This window comes from Scyliorhinus torazame, chromosome 28 (assembly GCF_047496885.1).
Source record: "Scyliorhinus torazame isolate Kashiwa2021f chromosome 28, sScyTor2.1, whole genome shotgun sequence".
NCBI classification, from domain to species: Eukaryota; Metazoa; Chordata; class Chondrichthyes; order Carcharhiniformes; family Scyliorhinidae; genus Scyliorhinus; species Scyliorhinus torazame.
Genome location: NC_092734.1, coordinates 12,224,201 through 12,244,525, shown reverse-complemented (window position 1 = coordinate 12,244,525; position 20,325 = coordinate 12,224,201). Strand labels below are relative to the sequence as shown.

The window sequence follows — 20,325 nt, the reverse complement described above, 5'->3', positions numbered from 1 at the left end:
AACTAAGAGGTCTAAAAATTGATAAATCTCCGGGCCCAGATGAGCTACATCCTAGAGTTCTAAAGGAGATAACTGAAGAAATAGTGGAGGCGTTAGTTATGATCTTTCAAAAGTCACTGGAGTTAGGGAAAGTCCCAGAGGATTGGAAAATCGCTGTTGTAACCCCTCTGTTCAAGAAGGGAACAAGAAAAAAGATGGAAAATTATAGGCCAATTAGCCTAACCTCGGTTGTTGGCAAGATTCTAGAATCCATCGTTAAGGATGAGATTTCTAAATTCTTGGAAGTGCAGGGTCGGTTTAGGACAAGTCAGCATGGATTTAGTAAGGGGAGGTCATGCCTGACAAACCTGTTAGAGTTCTTTGAAGAAATAACAAATAGGTTAGACCACGGAGAGCCAATGGATGTTATCTATCTTGACTTCCAAAGGGCCTTTGATAAGGTGCCTCACGGGAGACTGCTGAGTAAAATAAGGGCCCATGGTATTCGAGGCAAGGTAGTAACATGGATTGATGATTGGCTGTCAGGCAGAAGGCAGAGAGTTGGGATAAAAGGTTCTTTTTCGGAATGGCAACCGGTGACGAGTGGTGTCCCGCAGGGTTCAGTGTTGGGGCCACAGCTGTTCTCTTTATATATTAACGATCTAGATGACGGGACTCAGGGCATTCTGACTAAGTTTGCCGATGATACAAAGATAGGTGGAGGGGCAGGTAGTATTTAGGAGGTGGGGAGGCTGCAGAAAGATTTAGACAGTTTAGGAGAGTGGTCCAAGAAATGGCTGATGAAATTCAACGTGGGCAAGTGCGAGGTCTTGCACTTTGGAAAAAAGAATAGAGGCATGGACTATTTTCTAAACGGTGACAAAATTCATAATGCTGAAGTGCAAAGGGACTTGGGAGTCCTAGTCCAGGATTCTCTAAAGGTAAACTTGCAGGTTGAGTGCGTAATTAAGAAAGCAAATGCAATGTTGTCATTTATCTCAAGAGGCTTGGAATATAAAAGCAGGGATGTACTTCTGAAGCTTTATAAAGCACTGGTTAGGCCCCATTTAGAATACTGTGAGCAATTTTGGGCCCCACACCTCAGGAAGGACATACTGGCACTGGAGCGGGTCCAGCGGAGATTCACACGGATGATCCCAGGAATGGTAGGCCTAACATACGATGAACGTCTGAGGATCCTGGGATTATATTCATTGGAGTTTAGGGGGTTGAGGGAGATCTAATAGAAACCTACAAGATAATGAATGGCTTAGATAGGGTGGACGTAGGGAAGTTGTTTCCATTAGCAGGGACCCAGGGGCACAGCCTTAGAATAAAAGGGAGTCACTTTAGAACAGATATGAGGAGAAATTTCTTCAGCCAAAGAGTGATGGGTCTGTGGAATTCATTGCCACAGAGGGCGGTGGAGGCTGGGACGTTGAGTGTCTTTAAGACAGAAGTTGATAAATTCTTGCTTTCTCGAGGAATAAAGGGCTATGGAGAGAGAGCGGGTAAATGGAGTTGAAATCAGCCATGTTTGAATGGTGGAGTGGACCCGATGGGCCGAATGGCCTTACTTCCACTCCTATGTCTTAGGGTCTTATGGTCTTTTGGAATTGAACCCGCGCTGCTGGCCTTGGTCTGCTTTACAAGCCAGCTATTTAGCCCACTGAGCTAAACCTGGTTGTCTCCGTACCTGCTCCACCAGTTCCCAACATTTTTTGGCCTCTTCCAATTTCTTATTACTTGTATGCTCAGGATAGTTCTCTTATATTCTGTTATGTACTCGTGTTTGTTACACTTTCTTTCGCGATGACTCAACCAGCCAACTGCTATTGAACTATCCACTTCAACGAGTCACTCAAACAATTAAGAGCTTTCTCCAGCCCGTGCCCTTTGATCTCCTGATCTCCCGTGTGGCACTGGGTCAAAGGACTTTGCTACAGTCTAAATAGATTAAACCGACTGAGTCACCCCCTCATGTCAACCAACTCTTGCAAAAATCATCAAAGGATTTGCATTTTGTTTTGTTGAGTAAGTTCTACCACCTGCGCGGCCACGTTGACAGTGACTTTTCATCATCTGACGCCTTCCTCATCTCTCATTCGGGGCATTTCATGTTATTTTACCCAATCCCAATTATCAGACTGTTGAAATCATGACTCTCGCATGTCAGGCGCATGTATTGTGTAAATGAACAAGCCCAAAACATTTGTAACAATGAGGGCAGAAAATAAAATCACAGGTTGGCGACACATAGTCCCCCGGTTTGATCTTGTCCTGGGCGCACGGATGTCAACCCGATTGGTGAAGCTGAAAGCGAGACACAGAGCTTTCTTTCTTGGGATAGTTTGTCGATTCGTTCAGTCCAACAGCTGTCCTCTGACTCACCCCAGTGTCCCAGCTAACCCCCATCTGTGCTCAAAAAGATTAATACCCATCACCTATTTCTCCCAACATTAACAAAGTAATTGAAAGGCATTAACAGCAGTTGATTAATTTTTTAACCCTTAGATCATAGAATTTCATAGAATTTACAGGACAGAAGGAAGCCATTCGGCCCATCGAGTCTGCACCAGCTCTTGGAACGAGCACCCTACCCAAGCCCACACCTCCACTCTATTCCCATAACCCAGCAACCCCACCCAACACAAAGGGCAATTTTTGGACACTAAGGGCAATTTAGCATGGCCAATCCACCTAACCTGCACATCTTTGGACTGTGGGAGGAAACCGGAGCACCCAGAGGAAACCCACGCAGACACGGGGAGAACGTGCAGATTCCGCACAGACAGTGACACAAGCCGGAATCGAACCCGGGACCCTGGAGCTGTGAAGCAATTGTGCTAACCACTGTGCTACCGTGCTGCCCCATTTCTTGGAACAAGCACCCTACCCAAGCCCACACCTCCACTCTATTCCCATAACCCAGTAACCCCACCCAACACAAAGGGCAATTTTTGGACACTAAGGGCAATTTAGCATGGCCAATCCACCTAACCTGCACATCTTTGGACTGTGGGAGGAAACTGGAGCACCCAGAGGAAACCCACGCAGACACGGGGAGAACGTGCAGACTCCGCACAGACAGTGACACAAGCCGGAATCGAACCCGGGACCCTGGAGCTGTGAAGCAATTGTGCTAACCACTGTGCTACCGTGCTGCCCCTTACACTTTGAGTTATCCTTTTGTCCACTTTTAGAAATTGGTACCTTTTTTATTTAATCTCTTTCCAGACTCTCGGACTTAGTACAAAAGCAAAATACCATGGATGCTGGAAATCTAAAATAAAAATAGAAAATGACGAAAATGCTCGCGCGTCTGGCGGTATCTGTGGTGAGAAAGTGAAAGAGAGTTAACCTTTTAGGTCAATAACCTTTCACCAGATGAAAGGTTTATCCTAGAAGTCATCTGTCAAAACTGTGACTAATTTCATTCGCTACATGCCCTGTCATGAAGTTCAGCGGGCTCACTCTCTATCATCTCTCTGTGGCTAATTTCTATATCTGTGGGTTTTTCTTCCTCTGTCCTTGCCAATCTCTAACCCTTTAGGTGATTCTCTGAATGACTCACAAACTCTGTGGCAAGGGACAGCATTCTGTGCATTCCCCAGTCACATGTTATCGTGCCTCTACACCCCCATTTCCACTGCTTCCTTCATCAACGGCTGTCCCGGAATCTGGAGAAAAAGTTTCACATTCCATTTCTTTGTTTGCCACAATCTTAATTCCATTTTACCTTCTCTATTCTCTGACTTTTTAATCTATATTTACCTCTAGCCTGCTGAACAAGAGAGCACGCTTGCCCTTAGCTCGTTGGCTGTGAAGTACTTTAGGACATCATGAGGGTGTTGAAGGTGCTACAGAAATGCAGTCTCTTTTTAAGCACTCTACCATTCACAATTCACTCCCAGGAGCTTCTGACGCTGCTCTGTGACTTTGTTACTTGCATAACATCACTCACCAATTCATAGAAACATAGAATATAGGAGCAGAAGGAAGCTGTTTGGCCCATTGAGCCTGCTCCACCATTCATTGTGATCATGACTGATCATCCAATTCAATAGCCTAATCCCGCTTTCCACCCATATCCTTTGATCTCCTACGCCCTAAGTGCTATTTCTAACTGCTTCTTGAAACCATACAATGTTTTGGCCGCAACTACTTCCTGAGGTGACGAATTCCACAGGCTCACCACTCTCTGGGTGAAGAAATATCTCTCTATATGGTCTACCCCCTATCCTCAGACTGTGATTCACTGGACTCACTCCCAGGATATGAGCCTTGTCTTTTGAAGAACGGTTGGACAGGTTCGTGTTCAGAAAATGAAAGCTGACCTTATAAAAATACACAAGATTCTGAGGGGATTTGATCGGCTGGAGACTGGGAGGATGTTTGCACTTGTGGGAGAGACTAGGACCAGGGGAACACAGTTCCAGAATAAGAGGCCCGCCATTTAAGATGGAGATGACGGGAAAATAAATTCTCTCGAAGGGTGTGAGTGTGTGGAATTCTCTTTCCCAGGAAGCAGGACCATTGAAATTATTCGAGGCTGAGTTAGGCAGATTTTTCATAGGCAAGAGTCGAGGGTTATAGAGGGTCAGATGGTAACGTGGAGGTGAGAAAGAACCAAATCAGCCATGGGCTTATTGAGTAGCGGAGCAGTCTCGAAGAATTGAATGGCCTACTCGATTCCTAAGTCCCATGTTCCTATTATTCTTAGTTTCGTACTTATTCTACGGTGTTAGCTGTGGCCCTGTAGGTAGCAGTCTTGCCTTTGAGACAGGAGGTTGTCGGTTCAAGCCCCGCCCCAGTGACTTTGGCGCAGGCACCAGGCTGACAGTGCAGCACTCCCTCAGTATTGCCCAGACGGAGGTGCAATAGGCCTACCCTCTTAATCACATGGAAAAGATTCTGTGGCACTATTTGAAGGTGTTCTGACCAATGTTTATCTTTCAGTCAATACCATTAAACAAAATGATCTGGCTATTATCTCGGTGCTGTTTCTGGATGCCTGCTAAGTGTAAATTAGTTGCGTTTCCCACATTCAAATAGTGACTATGCTTTAAAAGGTGCTTTATTGGCGGTAAAGTGCTTTGGGATGTCCTGAGGCTGTGAAAGTTTCTACACAAAGGCAAATCATGTCTTTTGCTTATTTTTTCAAACTCCCATCGTATATTGCGCGCTCTGGCTTTGGCGCTATGGTTTGACTCAGCATTCACTGATCTTCACGAAAGATAAGACTCGTACTGCTCCTTCTTGGTGGTTTCCATGACTACCTTCCGTATCGTGTGTGGGGTGTGAAGACACGGATGCTTAAAGTCGTCGGGGGAATTTCTTTGGTGGTCTGCGATCATTCCCCCTTGGCACCCAGTAACTAAGCTGAGCTGTGAGGCTGAAGGGCCAACCAGACATCAGGCTTCGCAAAATGACAGGGCCGAAAATCCAAGAGGTCCGCATCTTCCATACTGATCGGCGACCGGTAGGGTGGAATCCGGAGGCTCATCCGAGGTGTTAGGGGAGAGAACGATGAAGGCTGACAAAATCACCTCCAATCAACAGCAAACCGAACACAAAGACACTTTTAGGGGCGGAGGCCCAGACACTGGCCTCGCACTCATCCAAACCGTGGGACCATGTCAACTTGGTGACAATTGTGGGAATCACATATTGCGCCACGTAATTATTTTGTAATATGAATTTGGCTCAATCGCCCTTCCCCATCCGCCCCCAGCCCGGAACCCCAGTTTCCTGTCATATGTGCCTCAGTAGGCAGCACCCTCTCTGTGTCAGAAGGTTGTGGGTTCATATCCGGCTCCATCAAATTCAGCACAAAACCCAAGCTGACGCCCCAGTGTCTTTACTGTGTACAGAGAGTGCTGCATCGTCAGAGGTGCTAGCTTTTCAGCGATACATTGACCCAAAGTCCCCTCACCTGGATGTAAAATATACCGTGGCACTATTTTCAAGAGCGGGGGGCGGGGTGAGTTCTCACTGATGTGCTGGCCAAATCTATCCCTCCATCATTAGTGGAATCTTGCTGCCCATATATTGCCATTTCCTATATTAGTACAACGACTACACTTCAAAAGTATTTAATTGACGGTAAAGCACCCTGGAATGTTTTGAAAACATGCTAGGTGTTATACAAGCCTTTCCTTTTTTTTCCAAAGTGGACTACACTTTGATTCTGTGCCATTGTGATGGAAATATGACATGTCATGAGATGGCGGCCAGAAAAATATTGTTGTTACATTTTTACAGTGCGTTAGCAACCTAACATGTTGTGCTTTCAAGTTCAAGAATAGCAGCGAAAGCTGGAGGCAAAAATACCAAGTGCCTACTTAAGGGATAAAAGTTGCCTTTCCACGAGTCTATTGTGAGTGAAACACTGAATCAATAAAGAACTAAATCTGTGTGACGTCAAGAGGCAAATGCCAGAGGGCAGCACGGTGGCACAGTGGTTAGCACTGCAGTCTCACGGCACCGAGGTCCCAGGTTCGATCCCGGCTCTGGGTCACTGCACATGTGGAGTTTGCACATTCTCCCCGTCTTTGCGTGGGTTTCGCCCCCACAACCCAAAGATGTGCACGGTAGGTGGATTGGACAGGCTAAATTGCCCCTTAATTGGAAAAAATGAATGTTGTACTCTAAATTTATTTAAAAAAAGAAAAAGAAAAAAAAAAGAGGCAAATGCCAGGTGTGAACCACAATCTTAAGGTACATCCGAAGCTTACTGTTATCCACCTCCAAGTACATGAGAAGCTAGTCTTGCGCTATTGGCATGCCTACGGGACCATCTCAAAATTACTTGTCTTGCGCTATTGGCATGCCGAAGGGACCATCTCAAAATTACTTGTCTTGTGCTATTGGCATGCCTAAGGGACCATCTCAAAATTACTTGTCTTGTGCGATTGGCAACCCTAAGGGACCATCTCAAAATTACTTGGCACCTCCCAAAAGCTGCTGACAGCAGCAACGTCCATGACTTTGAACACGAGAAAAGCTGCTCCTGAGGCACTTGGAAAGAGGGACATCTAGGGAGATCGAAGCCAAACAACAACATATATGTATGGAGTGGCCTTACTGTAATGAAATGTCCCACAGTGCTTCAGGACAACATTATTTCAAAAAAACACGTAGGAGGATATTGGGGTAGATGACCAAAACCTGGGTCAAAAGTTAGGTTCCAAAATGTGTCTTAAAGGGGGGAAAGCGAGGTCGAGGGCCAGAGAGATGTAGGGAAGGAATTCCAGAGTCTAGGCAACCAAAGGCACAGCCCCAAATGATGCAGCATTTGTGATTAGAAACTGAAGGAGTCAGGCAGGTAAAAGAGTTGAAATCAGGGAGGCTTTAAGTAGAGCAAGTGGGTTGGAGAAATGAATTAAACTCCATTGTATTTTGCGCATTCTGACTTTAACTTGACTCCCCATTGTCTGGGCTTTACAAAAACACGTAGACCCCCGTTGCTCCTTCTTTGTGGTTTCATTGACTGCTTGAATCAAGAAACATCCCATAATGAGTGTGTGGGATGTCTTCCTTGAGACACTGATGCTTAAAGTGGTGGGAGGAATTGGTGAGTTAACCAGCGGCTAATCTGAGGTGTGAGACTACAGGAAAACTCCCAACCAGCCAAGATCTCCTCACAAAGACGGGGCACTCAGAAATCGGAGGGCCGAAAATCCACACTGCCTAGTGACCGCTAGGGTAGAATCCTGCGGCTTACTCATCCATAGATTCCGGGAGTTGGCGGAGAGAACAATAAAGGTTCTCAAAGTCACTCCAGTCAAGAACAAACCTAAGGTGTGGGGGCAGAGGCCAGACACCAGCCTCATGGTAATCCAAACCGTGAACCATTCTGACCCCCTACATATCGACGGTGCCAGTTGTGTCAATTACACATTGTGCTGTGTGACTATTTGTTCCTATACATTGTTTTCAATTGCCTAGTCCAAGTTGATAGAAAAAACCCACCCCCTCCACAAGTTGTTGATTGCTAACCCATTGCTAAAGCAGTAAGGCCCAGCTTTTTGTTTCCAAGCTCCCATTGGCAGCTTCATGGGCCATGCCGATGCTTTGCAGCACAGAGTTCCTCCTCTCAGCTTGGGGTCCTCGGAGGTCAGGGAAATGGGGGCATCTCAGACTGAGGGAGGAACATTGGAGAGTGGTTACACCGGCTCACTCACTCCAACCTCTCGCTGGCTGAGGGCCACATTGTTTGAAACCCCCGATCAGTTGGTGGCCAGATCTTCAGGAGATGCATCTCCAACACAGATGATAACACTTCAGGAGCGCACATCCGGCAGGTGTCCAACTGCAGGCCATTGGGAATTCCCCATGATCACCTAGATTTCCAAACTGCTTATCTACCAGCTGTGTTAGAGATAGCTTGCCTCTTTGTAAATTATCTACTAGTTGCTGAGAGTGAGGATAAACAGAGGAATGTTTAGGCTATTTTCAGGATCAGATAGATGGGCAGGCACTCTGGCTGAATATGATTTATGACTGGATTGATCCAAGAAGTAATGATGTCAAACTTTGGGCGTTGCAGGATATATCTGGGCTGTCATTAATATTATACAATAACATTTAACACTTGGAATCATCGCACCCTTGAATTACCCAGTATATTATAGTGGGACAGTACAGAGGAGAATTTATCCACCATAAATTCCCATGGTACCTTCAGGATTCACAAAATACCCTTTTTATCAAACCAGCATAACATGATGTTTTGAGTGCTCCCCATCTCCACCATGCGAATACTTCCTTAGCACAACATTATGTCCAGAGTGCAAGCTCAGATAAATAGCTCCCATTCATTTAGTCCCTTTCAGACTGGACTGCCTGCTGTGATAGTGGAGTCGGACACTTTAGGAACTTTCAAGCAGTTATTGGATAGGCACATGGAGCACACCAGAATGACAGGGAGTGGGATAGCTTGATCTTGGTTTCGGACACTGCTCAGCACAACATTGAGGGCCGAAGGGCCTGTTCTGTGCTGTACTGTTCTATGTTCTATTTATCACCTCCACGTTGGTTTCTGGTCAAGCAATGTCTTCATAGTATCATAGAATTTACAGTGCAGCAGGAGGCCATTATGCCCATCGAGTCTGCACCGGCCCTTGGTAAGAGCACCCTACCCAAGCCCACACCTCCACCCTATCCCCATAACCCCACCCAACCTTTTTGGACACTAATTGGCAATTTACCACGGCCAATCCACCTAACCTGCACATCTTTGGATGTGGGAGGAAACCGGAGCACCCGGAGGAAACCCACTCAGACACGGAGAGAACATGCAGACTCCGCACAGACAGTGACACAAGCTGGGTATCAAACCTGGGATCCTGGATCGGTGAGGCAACTGTGCTAACCACTGTGCTACCGTGCCAAATGATTTAATTATTCTCCTCGTGTTCAAATCCCTCCATGGCCTCATCCCTCCCTATCTCTGCAATCTCCTCCAGCTCTGAGATATCTCTGCTCCTCTATTTCGGCCTCTTGAGCATTCCCAATGTTAATCTGTTATTGGTGGCTGTGCCTTCAGCCGTCTGGGCCCCAACCTCTGAAATTGCCTCCCTATACCTCTCTCTCTCTCTCTCGCTTCACTTCTCAAACCTACTTCTTCGGCCAAGCTTTTGGTCATTTAACCTCACATCTCCTTCTGTGGGTCAGTTTTGCTTTAATTTTGCACGGAATGTGGGCGTTGCTGGCTGGGCCAGCATTTGTCCATCACTAATTGCCCTTGGACTGAGGAGGTTCGCTAGGGCCTTTCCAGAGGGGCAGTTAAGGGTCGACCACATTGCTGTGGGCCTGGAGTCACATGTAGGCCAGACCAGGTAAGGGCGGCAGATTTCCCTCCCCGAAGGACATTAGCGAACCAGACGGGTTCTACCACAATTGTTTCAGTAGCTTTCAAATACAGATTTTATGAATCGAATTTAAATTCCACCAATTGCAGTGGTGGGATTTGAACCCATGAACCAAGAGCATCAGCCTGGGCCTCTGGATTACTAGTCCAGTTACATTGCTATCTCCCCCATAATGGTCCTGTGAATCACCATGGGAAGGTTTATTACATTAAAGATGCTGTTTGTTGCATTAGCAGTGCCCCCTTCTCCATCCCTTTTGGATAGGCCCATCCTATCCCAATCATGGTTTCAGGAGCAAAGGGGAGAAGATGAGAAAACAAGTGGTGTATTTTCCCTCCACTTGTTCATCCCTTTTCACATGTTAATATTGGCGGAACATTTGACAAGGATAACATTTATCGGTTCTGAACTTGAGGGTGAAGCCTAGTTTTCTTTGTTGAATTTACATAATGTAAGATTAATTGGACGAATCCAATAATGCGTCATGCCTAATTAGGATAAGAATTATAGTTGTCCAAGTTCAGCAAGGTTACTTCTTGTTGTACGGGTGAATTAGCTTCATTTGTGTATGTAAATGATAACTAATGAGGGGAGGTCATAGGTTTGTTATCCCAAATAAGTGAGTTATGATAGCCTCTTAGTTTTATTATTGTCTGTCAGTTTCCTGCAGCTAGTCTGAGACCCACTCCAGAAACTGGAGCACGTAGCCCTGGCTGGCAAGGGTGTGCTGCACTGCCAAAGTGTCAGGCAAACTTTAGAGAATCACAGAATGACAGCAACGTAGGAGGCCACTCAGCCCATTGGGCCTCTTTGGGAGAGCTATCAGTTGATCAGTGCGTATTCTCTGGAGTGTCTCAAATCGCTTCACTTGCTGTGAATTACTCCTAAATGCAGTAACTGTTCGGGTAATCGATTCACAGAGCAAGATCCCCACAAATAGCAGGTGAAGTAAACAACCTTTGCTGCCATTGGTTAGTGACACAGCAGGAGGACATTCGGCCCAATGAACCCCTGGGCCAGCTCTTCAAAGCTTTTTGTCTCGCACTCATCAGGACAGTTGCTAGAATGCCAAATTTCAAAGGGCGCAACAATTTATGCATGAGAAAAGCATGCTGGTTGTTAACTCGACACTGGTTGATGCATTGCCATGGAGATTACACCAGGGAGCTATTGCCGACACACCTCCCCCCCACTCCCGGTCCCCAACTCTTTTGTTTAATCCAAAAAAAGGCCAAATGCCCAGACATGTTCAGTGAAACATCTTGGCAGGGGTGATGGGAATCATCCGCCAGAATATTATTATCCGTGCCACTGCCTATCCGGGTATCACCCCACTGCCCTGGCGGACACAATGGGCCATTTACTTTGTGGGACCATAATAACATCCCACTGAGCGTGTAAGGAGGGGCCACAAAATCCTGGCCACAATTGCACAAACGCGGGGTGGGATTCTCCTGTTCCGCCAGTCGGGAGTTTCTCAGGCGGCACGACGTTCACTGGCGGCAGGATTCTCTCTTCCCGCTGCTTGTCAATGGGATTTCCCATTTAAGCCACCCCACGCTGCCGGGAAACCCTCGGGCCGGGGTAGCGCTGCCAATGGGGAAAGACGGTCCCAACGGCTGGAGAGTTCCGCCCGGGGTACCAGGCGAGACAGAGGCTACTTGCATTTATATAGCGCCTTCGATGGAGGTAAACATCCCAAAGTGCTTCAGCAGCATGTGATTGGACCAAAACACTGAACTTCAAAGAAAAAGGAGATGTTGGGACAACCATTCAAAAATGTTGGTCAAATATTTTCGTTTTCACAGGGCGCCTAGAAGAGAGAGAGGGGGAGAGTTATGGTGGAGGGAAATTCCAGCACTGATCAGGGTTTAGGGGAAATGATGGTGGGATTCGTCACATGCATAGGTTTGAGCAAACCTCAACGAGCAGGAGCTTTGAGAGAATGTGGCAGGCTAGGAACTTGCTACGCTTTTTGCAATCTCGGGCAGTTTTGAGACTGCCCCTAACGTGGGTGTTCAGCAGCTTGGCTGGCTGGCTGGCTGGGGAGGTGCTGGGGAAAGTATCAGCTTTCTCTGCGCGGCTGCACTGCAGTCTCAAACCTGTCGGCTCGGTTGCTTTGTAAAGAAGTGGGTGGGTGAGTGGAAGGAAAGAGGGGAAGGACTTAATTCGTGTTTACAAAGAGTCTACACACTACACACACAGAGTTACTGCAACACACAGAACGGGGGAACTCCGCTGGCATTCTACATTTGGGGAAGTTTGCAACACATTTGATCTGAAGCCTTCCCAGAGCAGATTGCTCAGTGTCTCGCAGAGAGAGGGATAGAGGAGTCACTGCTGACCATGAGGGTAAGGAGTTAACTTTATTTCCCATTTTCTCTTTGGATTTGAGTGTGTGTTTGAACGTCAGTGTTTTAAGTTCTCTCTGGGCAGATTCTAAGCTGTGTAACCCTCGGGTGTGCCTGTAGTCACTGATCACCCTCCCTCCTCTCTGTGTGTCTGTACACTCACCGACTCCTGGAGGGGATTAGGGTAGGTTGGAGCCTGGTGTAAGACTTGTCGGGAGGACACAGCGATGGGGGAGCAGACAGATCCGTGAGACAGGTGCATGAACCTGGGGCTCCTGCACAGCTTTGGGAGAGTGCAGCCCCCCACACTGCAGACACAGTGACGGCAGGCTGGGGCTTATTGGGTGCCTGCCCTAGTGCCAACTCCTGCCTCAACCCTGGGTGAGGACGGAGTGGCTTTAGAGGATGGGGGGGGGGGGGGCAGGCTGTGCGCAAGGGAGGGGGGTTAACCGTGACTGTTCCTCCCCTCTGGTACTGTCTGACCCCTCGTCCCCTCTGCCTTCTCTCCTGTATGTGTGGCCAGTAAAGGGGCAATGAGAGCAGAGGACACACACATACACACTCCGGGCGCAGTGCTGAGGGAGTGCTGCACTGTCTGCCCCAGTGAGTCGTGGAGATGGACATCACAGATCCGATGGCACTGTCTGCCCCTAAATGTGATGCCAATTCCCATCAATGACCATTAAATAACTTGTCAAAGGCTGTGCCTTGGGGGGGGGGGGGGTGCTTCACTGTCAGTGTTAGATCATTGCTGTAAACGACTGGGAGGCCCAGTGTCAGTTTTAGTTAATTATCTTTTCCTGTGTCCTCTCACCTAGTAAATGTCTTTGATTTAGTGTCTCTGATAACCTCCCGATATCCCAAAGCACCTTACAGCTCTGGCAATGCTGTTAATGTAGGAAATTCACAACCAATTTGCACACAGTAAGATCCCACAGATAGCAACATGATTGTTTTGTTTCATTGCTGACGGTTGTGGGTAAACATTGGCGAGGCCACAGCAAGGTGACTGATCCCTTATCAAAAGAGTGCCTTTCTGATCCAGCTGAGAGGGTAGATGGAGCCTCGGTTTAACGTCTCTTCCCCACCCCCTCCCCCTCAAAAGAGTGCTTCACCAACAGTGCGGCACTCCCTCAGATCTCCAAAGGTGTGCCAATCTAGATATTTGTGCTGTGGACAGGCGCCTGAACCCTCGAGCTTGTCATTCACAGGCAGGAGTGCTCTTGCCCTGAGCTACAGCTGACCCCCTTAGCCTCTAGTCCTTCTTTCTTTTGGCTTTGTAGCGTCCTATCCCTCCACCCACCCACCAAGCCACACTTAACAAGTATTGTACCAGTTGTTAAAGCAACAAAGGGATTACTGGGCATGAGATGCCGGGTGAGTGGCGTACTTCACAAGCCGGGAACAGGCTGGGTACATGGTGTGCACATGCATGTCATTTTTCTCCACGAGCCTCCTGATTTTGTCAGGATGCAGAACGTGAGATAGTTGGTGTATTTTTAACTTGTTGCATTCACAGGGCAGTTGATGAGCTGTGAGCAACACATTGGAATGTGAATGTGCTGGAGTTTCTTCTTGTGCAGGACACTGGATACTTGTAAAAATGTTGTTTATTCCTCCTCCACAACTTTTATCATTCCCAAGCCAGGAGGAGTCAGTGTGTCTCGTGCTGCTTGGTCTTCAACTGGACAAATAGTCCTTATTTATCTCAGCCTTGACTTTGCATTTCGTCTGCTATTGCTGTGCACTTTTTTTTCAACAACAAAAATCTTTGACACACTGAGATGCCCCTTGAGAGGTTGGTAGTGGGTGCACTTGAACCGCCGCACTCTGTGTGGTGGTGTTGCCACAGTGCTATCAGGGAGGGATTTTGACCCAGCAACGATGAAGGAACGGCGATGCAGTCCCACATCAGGATGGTGGTGTGGCTGGCGGGGGAACCCGCAAATGCTGGTGGCACCCATTAATCTGTCTGTGCAGTAATGTTACGCAGCATGCTCTCTGATATGAAATCGACCCAACCACCCATTGGTGGCCCAGTTACTGCCTTGCCCTGCCCTGGGCCACCCGGACGGAGAGAGTGACAATTCTAATCGGTGCACTCGAGTAGCATCAGCAGCCAATTGCACCGCACAAACCTGAATCGGAACGTTACAAAGAAGCACAGTTATAAAATTTTAAAGATAATGCCATGTCTGGTATCAATCAGTCCACCTGTATGTTTGCATTATTAACCTTGCATACGCTGCTTCCTCATTGCAGTCGAGCCGACTCTGCCATTCAATACCATCTGGGCGGATCTTGGGTTTCAACTGCACATTCCTGCTCGCTCCCCATACCACTTAATTCCTGGAGGGACCAACAATCTCCGTCCCAGCCTTTAGTGCACCCAGCGATGGAGCACCCACACCCATCTAGTAATTTCTCCTGATCCCTGCCCTAAATGATCAGCCCATTATCCTGAAACTGTGCCCCCTTGTTTCAGATTCTGGGACCAGTCGTCCTCTTGACTGACAATTTTGCAGATCGTTGAGTCACAGAAGTAGGCCATTCAGCCCATCGTGCATGCACCAGCCCCCTCTGTAAGAGCTGTTCGATCACACCGACTCTCCTACACGTTCCTCACCATCCTGCAATTTCTTCCCTTTGTCAGTATACGTCCAGGTCCAAGATGAAGGAAGTTTTTGTGTAGCTTCTCCTGTTCGTATATTGATAGGGGAGTCTTCTGGCACAGTGTTCGCGTCCCTACCTATGGGCCAGAGGTCCTGGGTTCAAGGCCAGCCAGGATTTGTTGACCATGAAAGTGCGTCCGTAACATAACCAAACAGGTTGATTATCAAGCTGTAAATCCTTCTGGCTTTGGGAGAAGAATTTCCCCTTCAGGTAGAACATTGCAGAAGGAAATGGAAAACCACTGTAGTGCCTTGCCAAGCGTAACCATGGATTAAACACAACTATACATGGTGGTCAATACTTTTTCAGGGTATGGTACCAAGACAAAGGAGGTGCTTGGACATTGACTAGAGGGGAAAACTCTCAATGAGCTGCCTGGTCCCATCAGCCACAAGAGGGAGCCCCTCCATGCAGGCACTGATTGAGGCTTCAGGTTGGAACGGCTTTATAGTTACCTAATCGACTACCTCTCCTTAGAGCAGGGAAGGCTAAGAGGAGATTTGATAGAGGTGTTCACAATCAGGAAGTGCTTAGAGAGGATAAATAAGGAGAAGATGTTTCCAGTTGCATTGCCAGACAGAGGGTAACTGGCGAAGTGACCAGAGGGACATGGGGAAAACTTTTTCTGCAATAAGTGCTTAGGATTTGGGATGCACTGTGCAATAGAGCGTTGGAGAGAGATTCCCTTTGAAAGGGAATTGAATAAATGCCTGAAAGAAAAATAAATTGCAGGGATATGGGGAAGCAGAAGGGCAGTGGGACTAACTGGATTGCCCTTTGAAAGATCCAGCACAGACATGTTGGGCTGAATGGCCTCGTTCTGTGCTGTATCATTCTGTGTTTCTTCATATACGTATATTGGAAGATGGCCTGTGCCTTTAAACCTCTCCTGGCAGTGATGGATGATTTTTTTTTTCTCAGCGTTGGACTAGGGAGCAGGAAGTACAGCTGATGAGCTCAGGGTTCCTGCCCGTATAGCTCGTATTGTTTTCTTTAACCTGCTTCACATTTCGCTCTTGAGCACTGGCTTGTTTTAGTAGTGGCCAAGTTTCCTGGCGAGCAGGACAGGAGCACACAAAACACGGGTTAATCCTGGCTGATGAACAGGGTCGAGGGGTGACGTTAGGAAGCAGTGTGGGCATTATGTTATCCAAACAAAGACTTCTCCAAAGCCAGGTTCTAATGGCTATTAACACGCTGTGTATAGAAAATAAATAACTTGCATTTATAAAGCGCCTTTCACGGTCTCAAGATATTCAAAAGTTCTTTACAGCCATCAAAGGACTTTTATCAAGTCCAGTTACTGTTTATAATATAGGGGAAAAAACAGCATTATTACACAACAATATCCCACAAACAAATGTAATAAATGATCAGATAATCTTAAATTTTAAATAAACTGCTGGAAATCCAAAACTGAGAAAGAAAATTCAGGAAGTATTCAGTTGGTCTGTCAGATCTGGTTAATATTTCACGTGGGCACCCAGGATAATTGACAGCTGAGTTGACAGCTGAAGTGTGAACACACCCGATGTCTTCACAGCTACTGATGGATGTAGTCTGCATTTCTAGAATGTTCTGTTTGTGCCTCGGGTTCAGTATGGTTTGAGCTCTCGTTCATATCTCTCTAAACCTTCCCTTCTCTAATCTGTGCAATCCATCCTGTATCCGTGGGATCATCCATGAGGATGTCTCAGGCAGATATTTGCAGCCATTGATCTGTGGAGGCCTTTGCCCCCTGCTGTTGACCCCACCTAAAACCCTTTGGGCACTATGGCGATTTTAGGCCAAGTTCGCACATCTCTTTTAAACTCTTGAAAAACGTGAATGGATTTTGTCGTGGGACCGCGTAGGAACCATTATTAAAAATAAGTAAAACCTATCGTTTTTTAAAAAGTGTACCCAATTCATTTTTTCCAATTAAGGGGCAATTTAGCGTGGCCAATCCACCTACCCTGCACATCTTTGGGTTGTGGGGGTAAAACCCATGCAAACACGGGGAGAATGTGCAAACTCCACACGGACAGTGACCCAGAGCCGGGATCGAACCTGGGACCTTGGTGCCGTGAGGAAGCAGTGCTAATCCACTGCGGCACCGTGTTACCCCTGTAAAAACTGTAGTTGAATGGCTTCAAGGTGCTGTCACTGACCCTAGGTGGGGAAAGGCTGGAATCAATTGCCTGCCCTCCTAATAGTTTGGTAGTAACCGTGGTGAAGGTGCCAACGGGAGTCATCCCGACATGGAAGGATTATCTGGTCTTTATTTGTTTGGGCGGACTTGCTGCGTACACACTAGCTGCTTCATTTCCTACATGACGACAAATACCACGCTTTGAAATCAAACGTAATTGGTTGTGAAACAGACAGAGAGGTTCCGAGGATGCAAATACAGATCTGCCTTCATGGGAAGGAAGCTATGTTTTGTCTCAAAGAGTGACGCTGTAACCAGGCTGCTTACATCTTTTTTCTCTTTCTCTCCAGGAAACTATGCCCCAGACGTCAATCTTCCCAAGCATGCTTGGTACCAGTTGTAGTGGCCATGTACAGCCCGAAATGGAGGAGAAGTGTGGGGACCCGGTATACCAGGACGGCAGTCTAGTTTCAGGCTCTCTTGAGGTGCTCATTGAGCACTTGGTGCCCACAGTTGACTATTATCCTGATGTGAGTATTCTCCATAGTCTAATCCTCTCCTTCCTTAACCGTCAATATGTTGTGTTGCTTTGATCTGCGAGAGTTGGTTGGACTTTATTCCTCCGTTCTGTCAGAACAGAAGTCGGCCATTGAGCTTCTCACGGTTTTCCTGCCATCCAGTGGGTTCCTGGCTGATCCGTGACCTAACTCCATGCATTGGCAGCACGGTGGTCAGCACTGCTGTCTCACAGTGCTAGGGACCTGGGCTCGATTCCAACCTCACTCAGGTCACTGTGTGGAGTTTGCACGTTCTCCCCGTGTGTGCGTGGGTTTCCTCCGGGCGGCTCCGGTTTCCTCCCACAGTCCAAAGATGTGGCCCTTAGTTAAATTGCCCACGTTAAATTGCCTCCCTCCCCCCGGTATAGTTTCAAGGCTCTTCATCCAGTTCTGATGCATGAAATTGTATCTGTTTCTTCTGGCTCTCCACAGCGGACCTACATCTTCACGTTTCTGCTGAGTTCACGTGTCTTCATCCACCCTCAAGAGCTGCTGACCAAAGTTGGGCAGATCTGCACAAAACAGCTGGAGATGGGCACTGAAGCGGACAAGGTAGGGGGCAGAATTTCTCAATCTTTTGGCTTTGTTCCTCTCCCACAGTCGTGGAGACAAGAATTCTACTGTAGCTGGCGCTGTATGGATTGCGTGTATCCATTTTCCCACTCTACAAACCAGGCAGTCCAGCAGGGCAATGGAAAAGGTCAGGTGCGGGTACCCAGCTCCGTTTCTGGAAGTAACGGGCGGGCGTTCTGCGCTACAGTCCTGCCTGGACATCTCATTTGAGACTGAACACAAATCTTCCGCCCCTCCTAGGTTTCTAGCGGACATTATCCACTGGCCCTGGTGCATGTCGTGCTCTTTTCCTATCAGTACCCAGGGGGCGCCTGCCTGAACTGGCAGCCGGGTCCCGGGTTTAGCATCTGCGGGACTCCCCTGTTTGTTTTTTTCCCCTGTGCGAATTCCCATTTAATTACTGAAGAATTAAACTGCAGCAAATGAAGGGGGAAGAAAAATACCTCGAGCAACAGAACTGCGCCGGCAGCAAGCGCTCGGTGGCAAGGTGGGGGGGGGGGGGGCTTTCTGTGAAATTTTAAAATGTGTTTTTGACACAGACTGAGAATGGATGTGCCTGCAGCCAATCTCGTGAAATCTGGCAGCTCTGACTAACTTGTTTGTTCAACGGGAATGGTCTGTGAGACAGAAATGTGATTTTACACAATGTTGCTGCGAAATATGGAAATATTCTGTTGGATAACAGAAGGGAGGTTTTAACAGTTCTCAGCTTAGATCCGTGCCTGCCTGTGGCAAATGGCTGTGACTCATCTGTTTTTCCTTCCAGTATCTGGGAAGCACATTTAAAAAAAAACAACTTTTATTTTCTGTAGTGATCTTGGAGCATTCTATAGTATTTTACAGACCGTGAGGGCACTTCTGAAGTGTACTCGCTGTGTAGGGAATGTGGCTGCCAATTTGCACGTAGCTAAATCCCCACTGGCACAGCAATGCAGTCATGACCAGATCATCTGGCTTCAAAATAATTTCATTGGATCTTTCGCATCCATCTGAGACTGCAGACAGGCCCTAAACTGAACGGGTTATTCCGAAAGACAGAGCGTCTCTCCCTCAGTACTGCAGTGGACTGTCAGCCACCGCTGCGACTTTCTGAGGCGAGTGTGCCAACCACTGAGCCTTCGCGGTGGAACGTCCCCTCTCCTCCCATGCGTTGCTGCACAGTGCAGACCCGTACATGCACCGCTGCCTATGGCCTTGCATGGAGCCCCATGCCGTTGGCTCCAGGAACATCTCTGCCTCATGGCCGGGTTAACTCAAATAATGGCGCAAATTCACAGTGGCTCTGTTAGATTCTCATCTGTCAGGAAAGACGGGTCAGCATTTCGGATGTGAACCCTTAGCCAAAGATATATTCAGACGAGGGACCTTGCACGTCAGACACCTCTCTTCACAGGTGGTGACACCTAATGTGGTGGTAATATGGTAATGAGTCCAACATCTTAATGTTACGTTAATTATATTATTAAGGTTAAGGATAAACAAGTGGATGGTCTTAAGTATCTTGAGCACATATAAAGAGGGACTCTCCCACTAGGGGCAGTCACCCTCTCTCATTTTTATTTATTGATTTTTGTTCTTGATTTATCAGAAGATTACAAAAAGGGACTCCCCCAAGAATGACATTTTGATTCAATGAGCTAAGTTTCCTTTTGACGTTTTATATTAGTCACAGTACGCCTGTCATTTCTGTTCAATTTATTGATCATTAGTTTCATTAGAAGAGTCTAAAGAAGAAGCGCTGGGACACTGGAGGTTGGTGGGTCAGAGACAGAGATGTATAATGCTGCATTCTGTAAATAAACCTACCATTAAGAACAGGGTCTGGACCTAGCTTCATACTTCGCCATCTCCTTGGTTCCATTTAACATGGCGATTTATGGGTTTTATTTCAGATTCCCAGCATTCCCAGTTTTTTTTCCCCTGTCTGTTTACACGCACCTTAGGATTGTAAATAAGATGGGAACTTTCCTGGAACTGTAGGAATTCTGTAATTCTATTCTATTCTATAACAGTGCGTCACTGCTCCTGTTTCCCAGTCAGCTGTGTCCTCCAGGTCATGGGTTAATGCATTCACTGAGGGCACGTTTGAATGGAAATGATTTGACTCCTAGTTTGAGAAAGATACTAATCCATTGAGTTTGAATGCGTACCGAGAAAATAGTTGAAACAGCAGCCTGCATTTATAT

At 47.2% G+C, this 20,325-nt stretch overlaps 1 protein-coding gene across 5 annotated transcripts in view; it reads left to right on the top strand.

Annotated features, from left to right (window-relative positions):
• LOC140403529 (ras-GEF domain-containing family member 1A-like) overlaps positions 1 to 20,325 on the top strand; it is a 246,714-nt gene that overhangs the window by 202,837 nt on the left and 23,552 nt on the right. For 4 of the 5 annotated variants that reach the window (XM_072491491.1, XM_072491490.1, XM_072491493.1 and 1 more), the window contains 2 exons: positions 17,360 to 17,539; positions 17,999 to 18,118. In XM_072491491.1, coding sequence (XP_072347592.1) covers positions 17,360 to 17,539; positions 17,999 to 18,118 — 300 coding nt within the window. Of the gene's footprint in view, positions 1 to 11,972; positions 12,207 to 17,359; positions 17,540 to 17,998; positions 18,119 to 20,325 lie in introns of those variants that run through there. The other variant, XM_072491495.1, reaches the window with a different exon arrangement.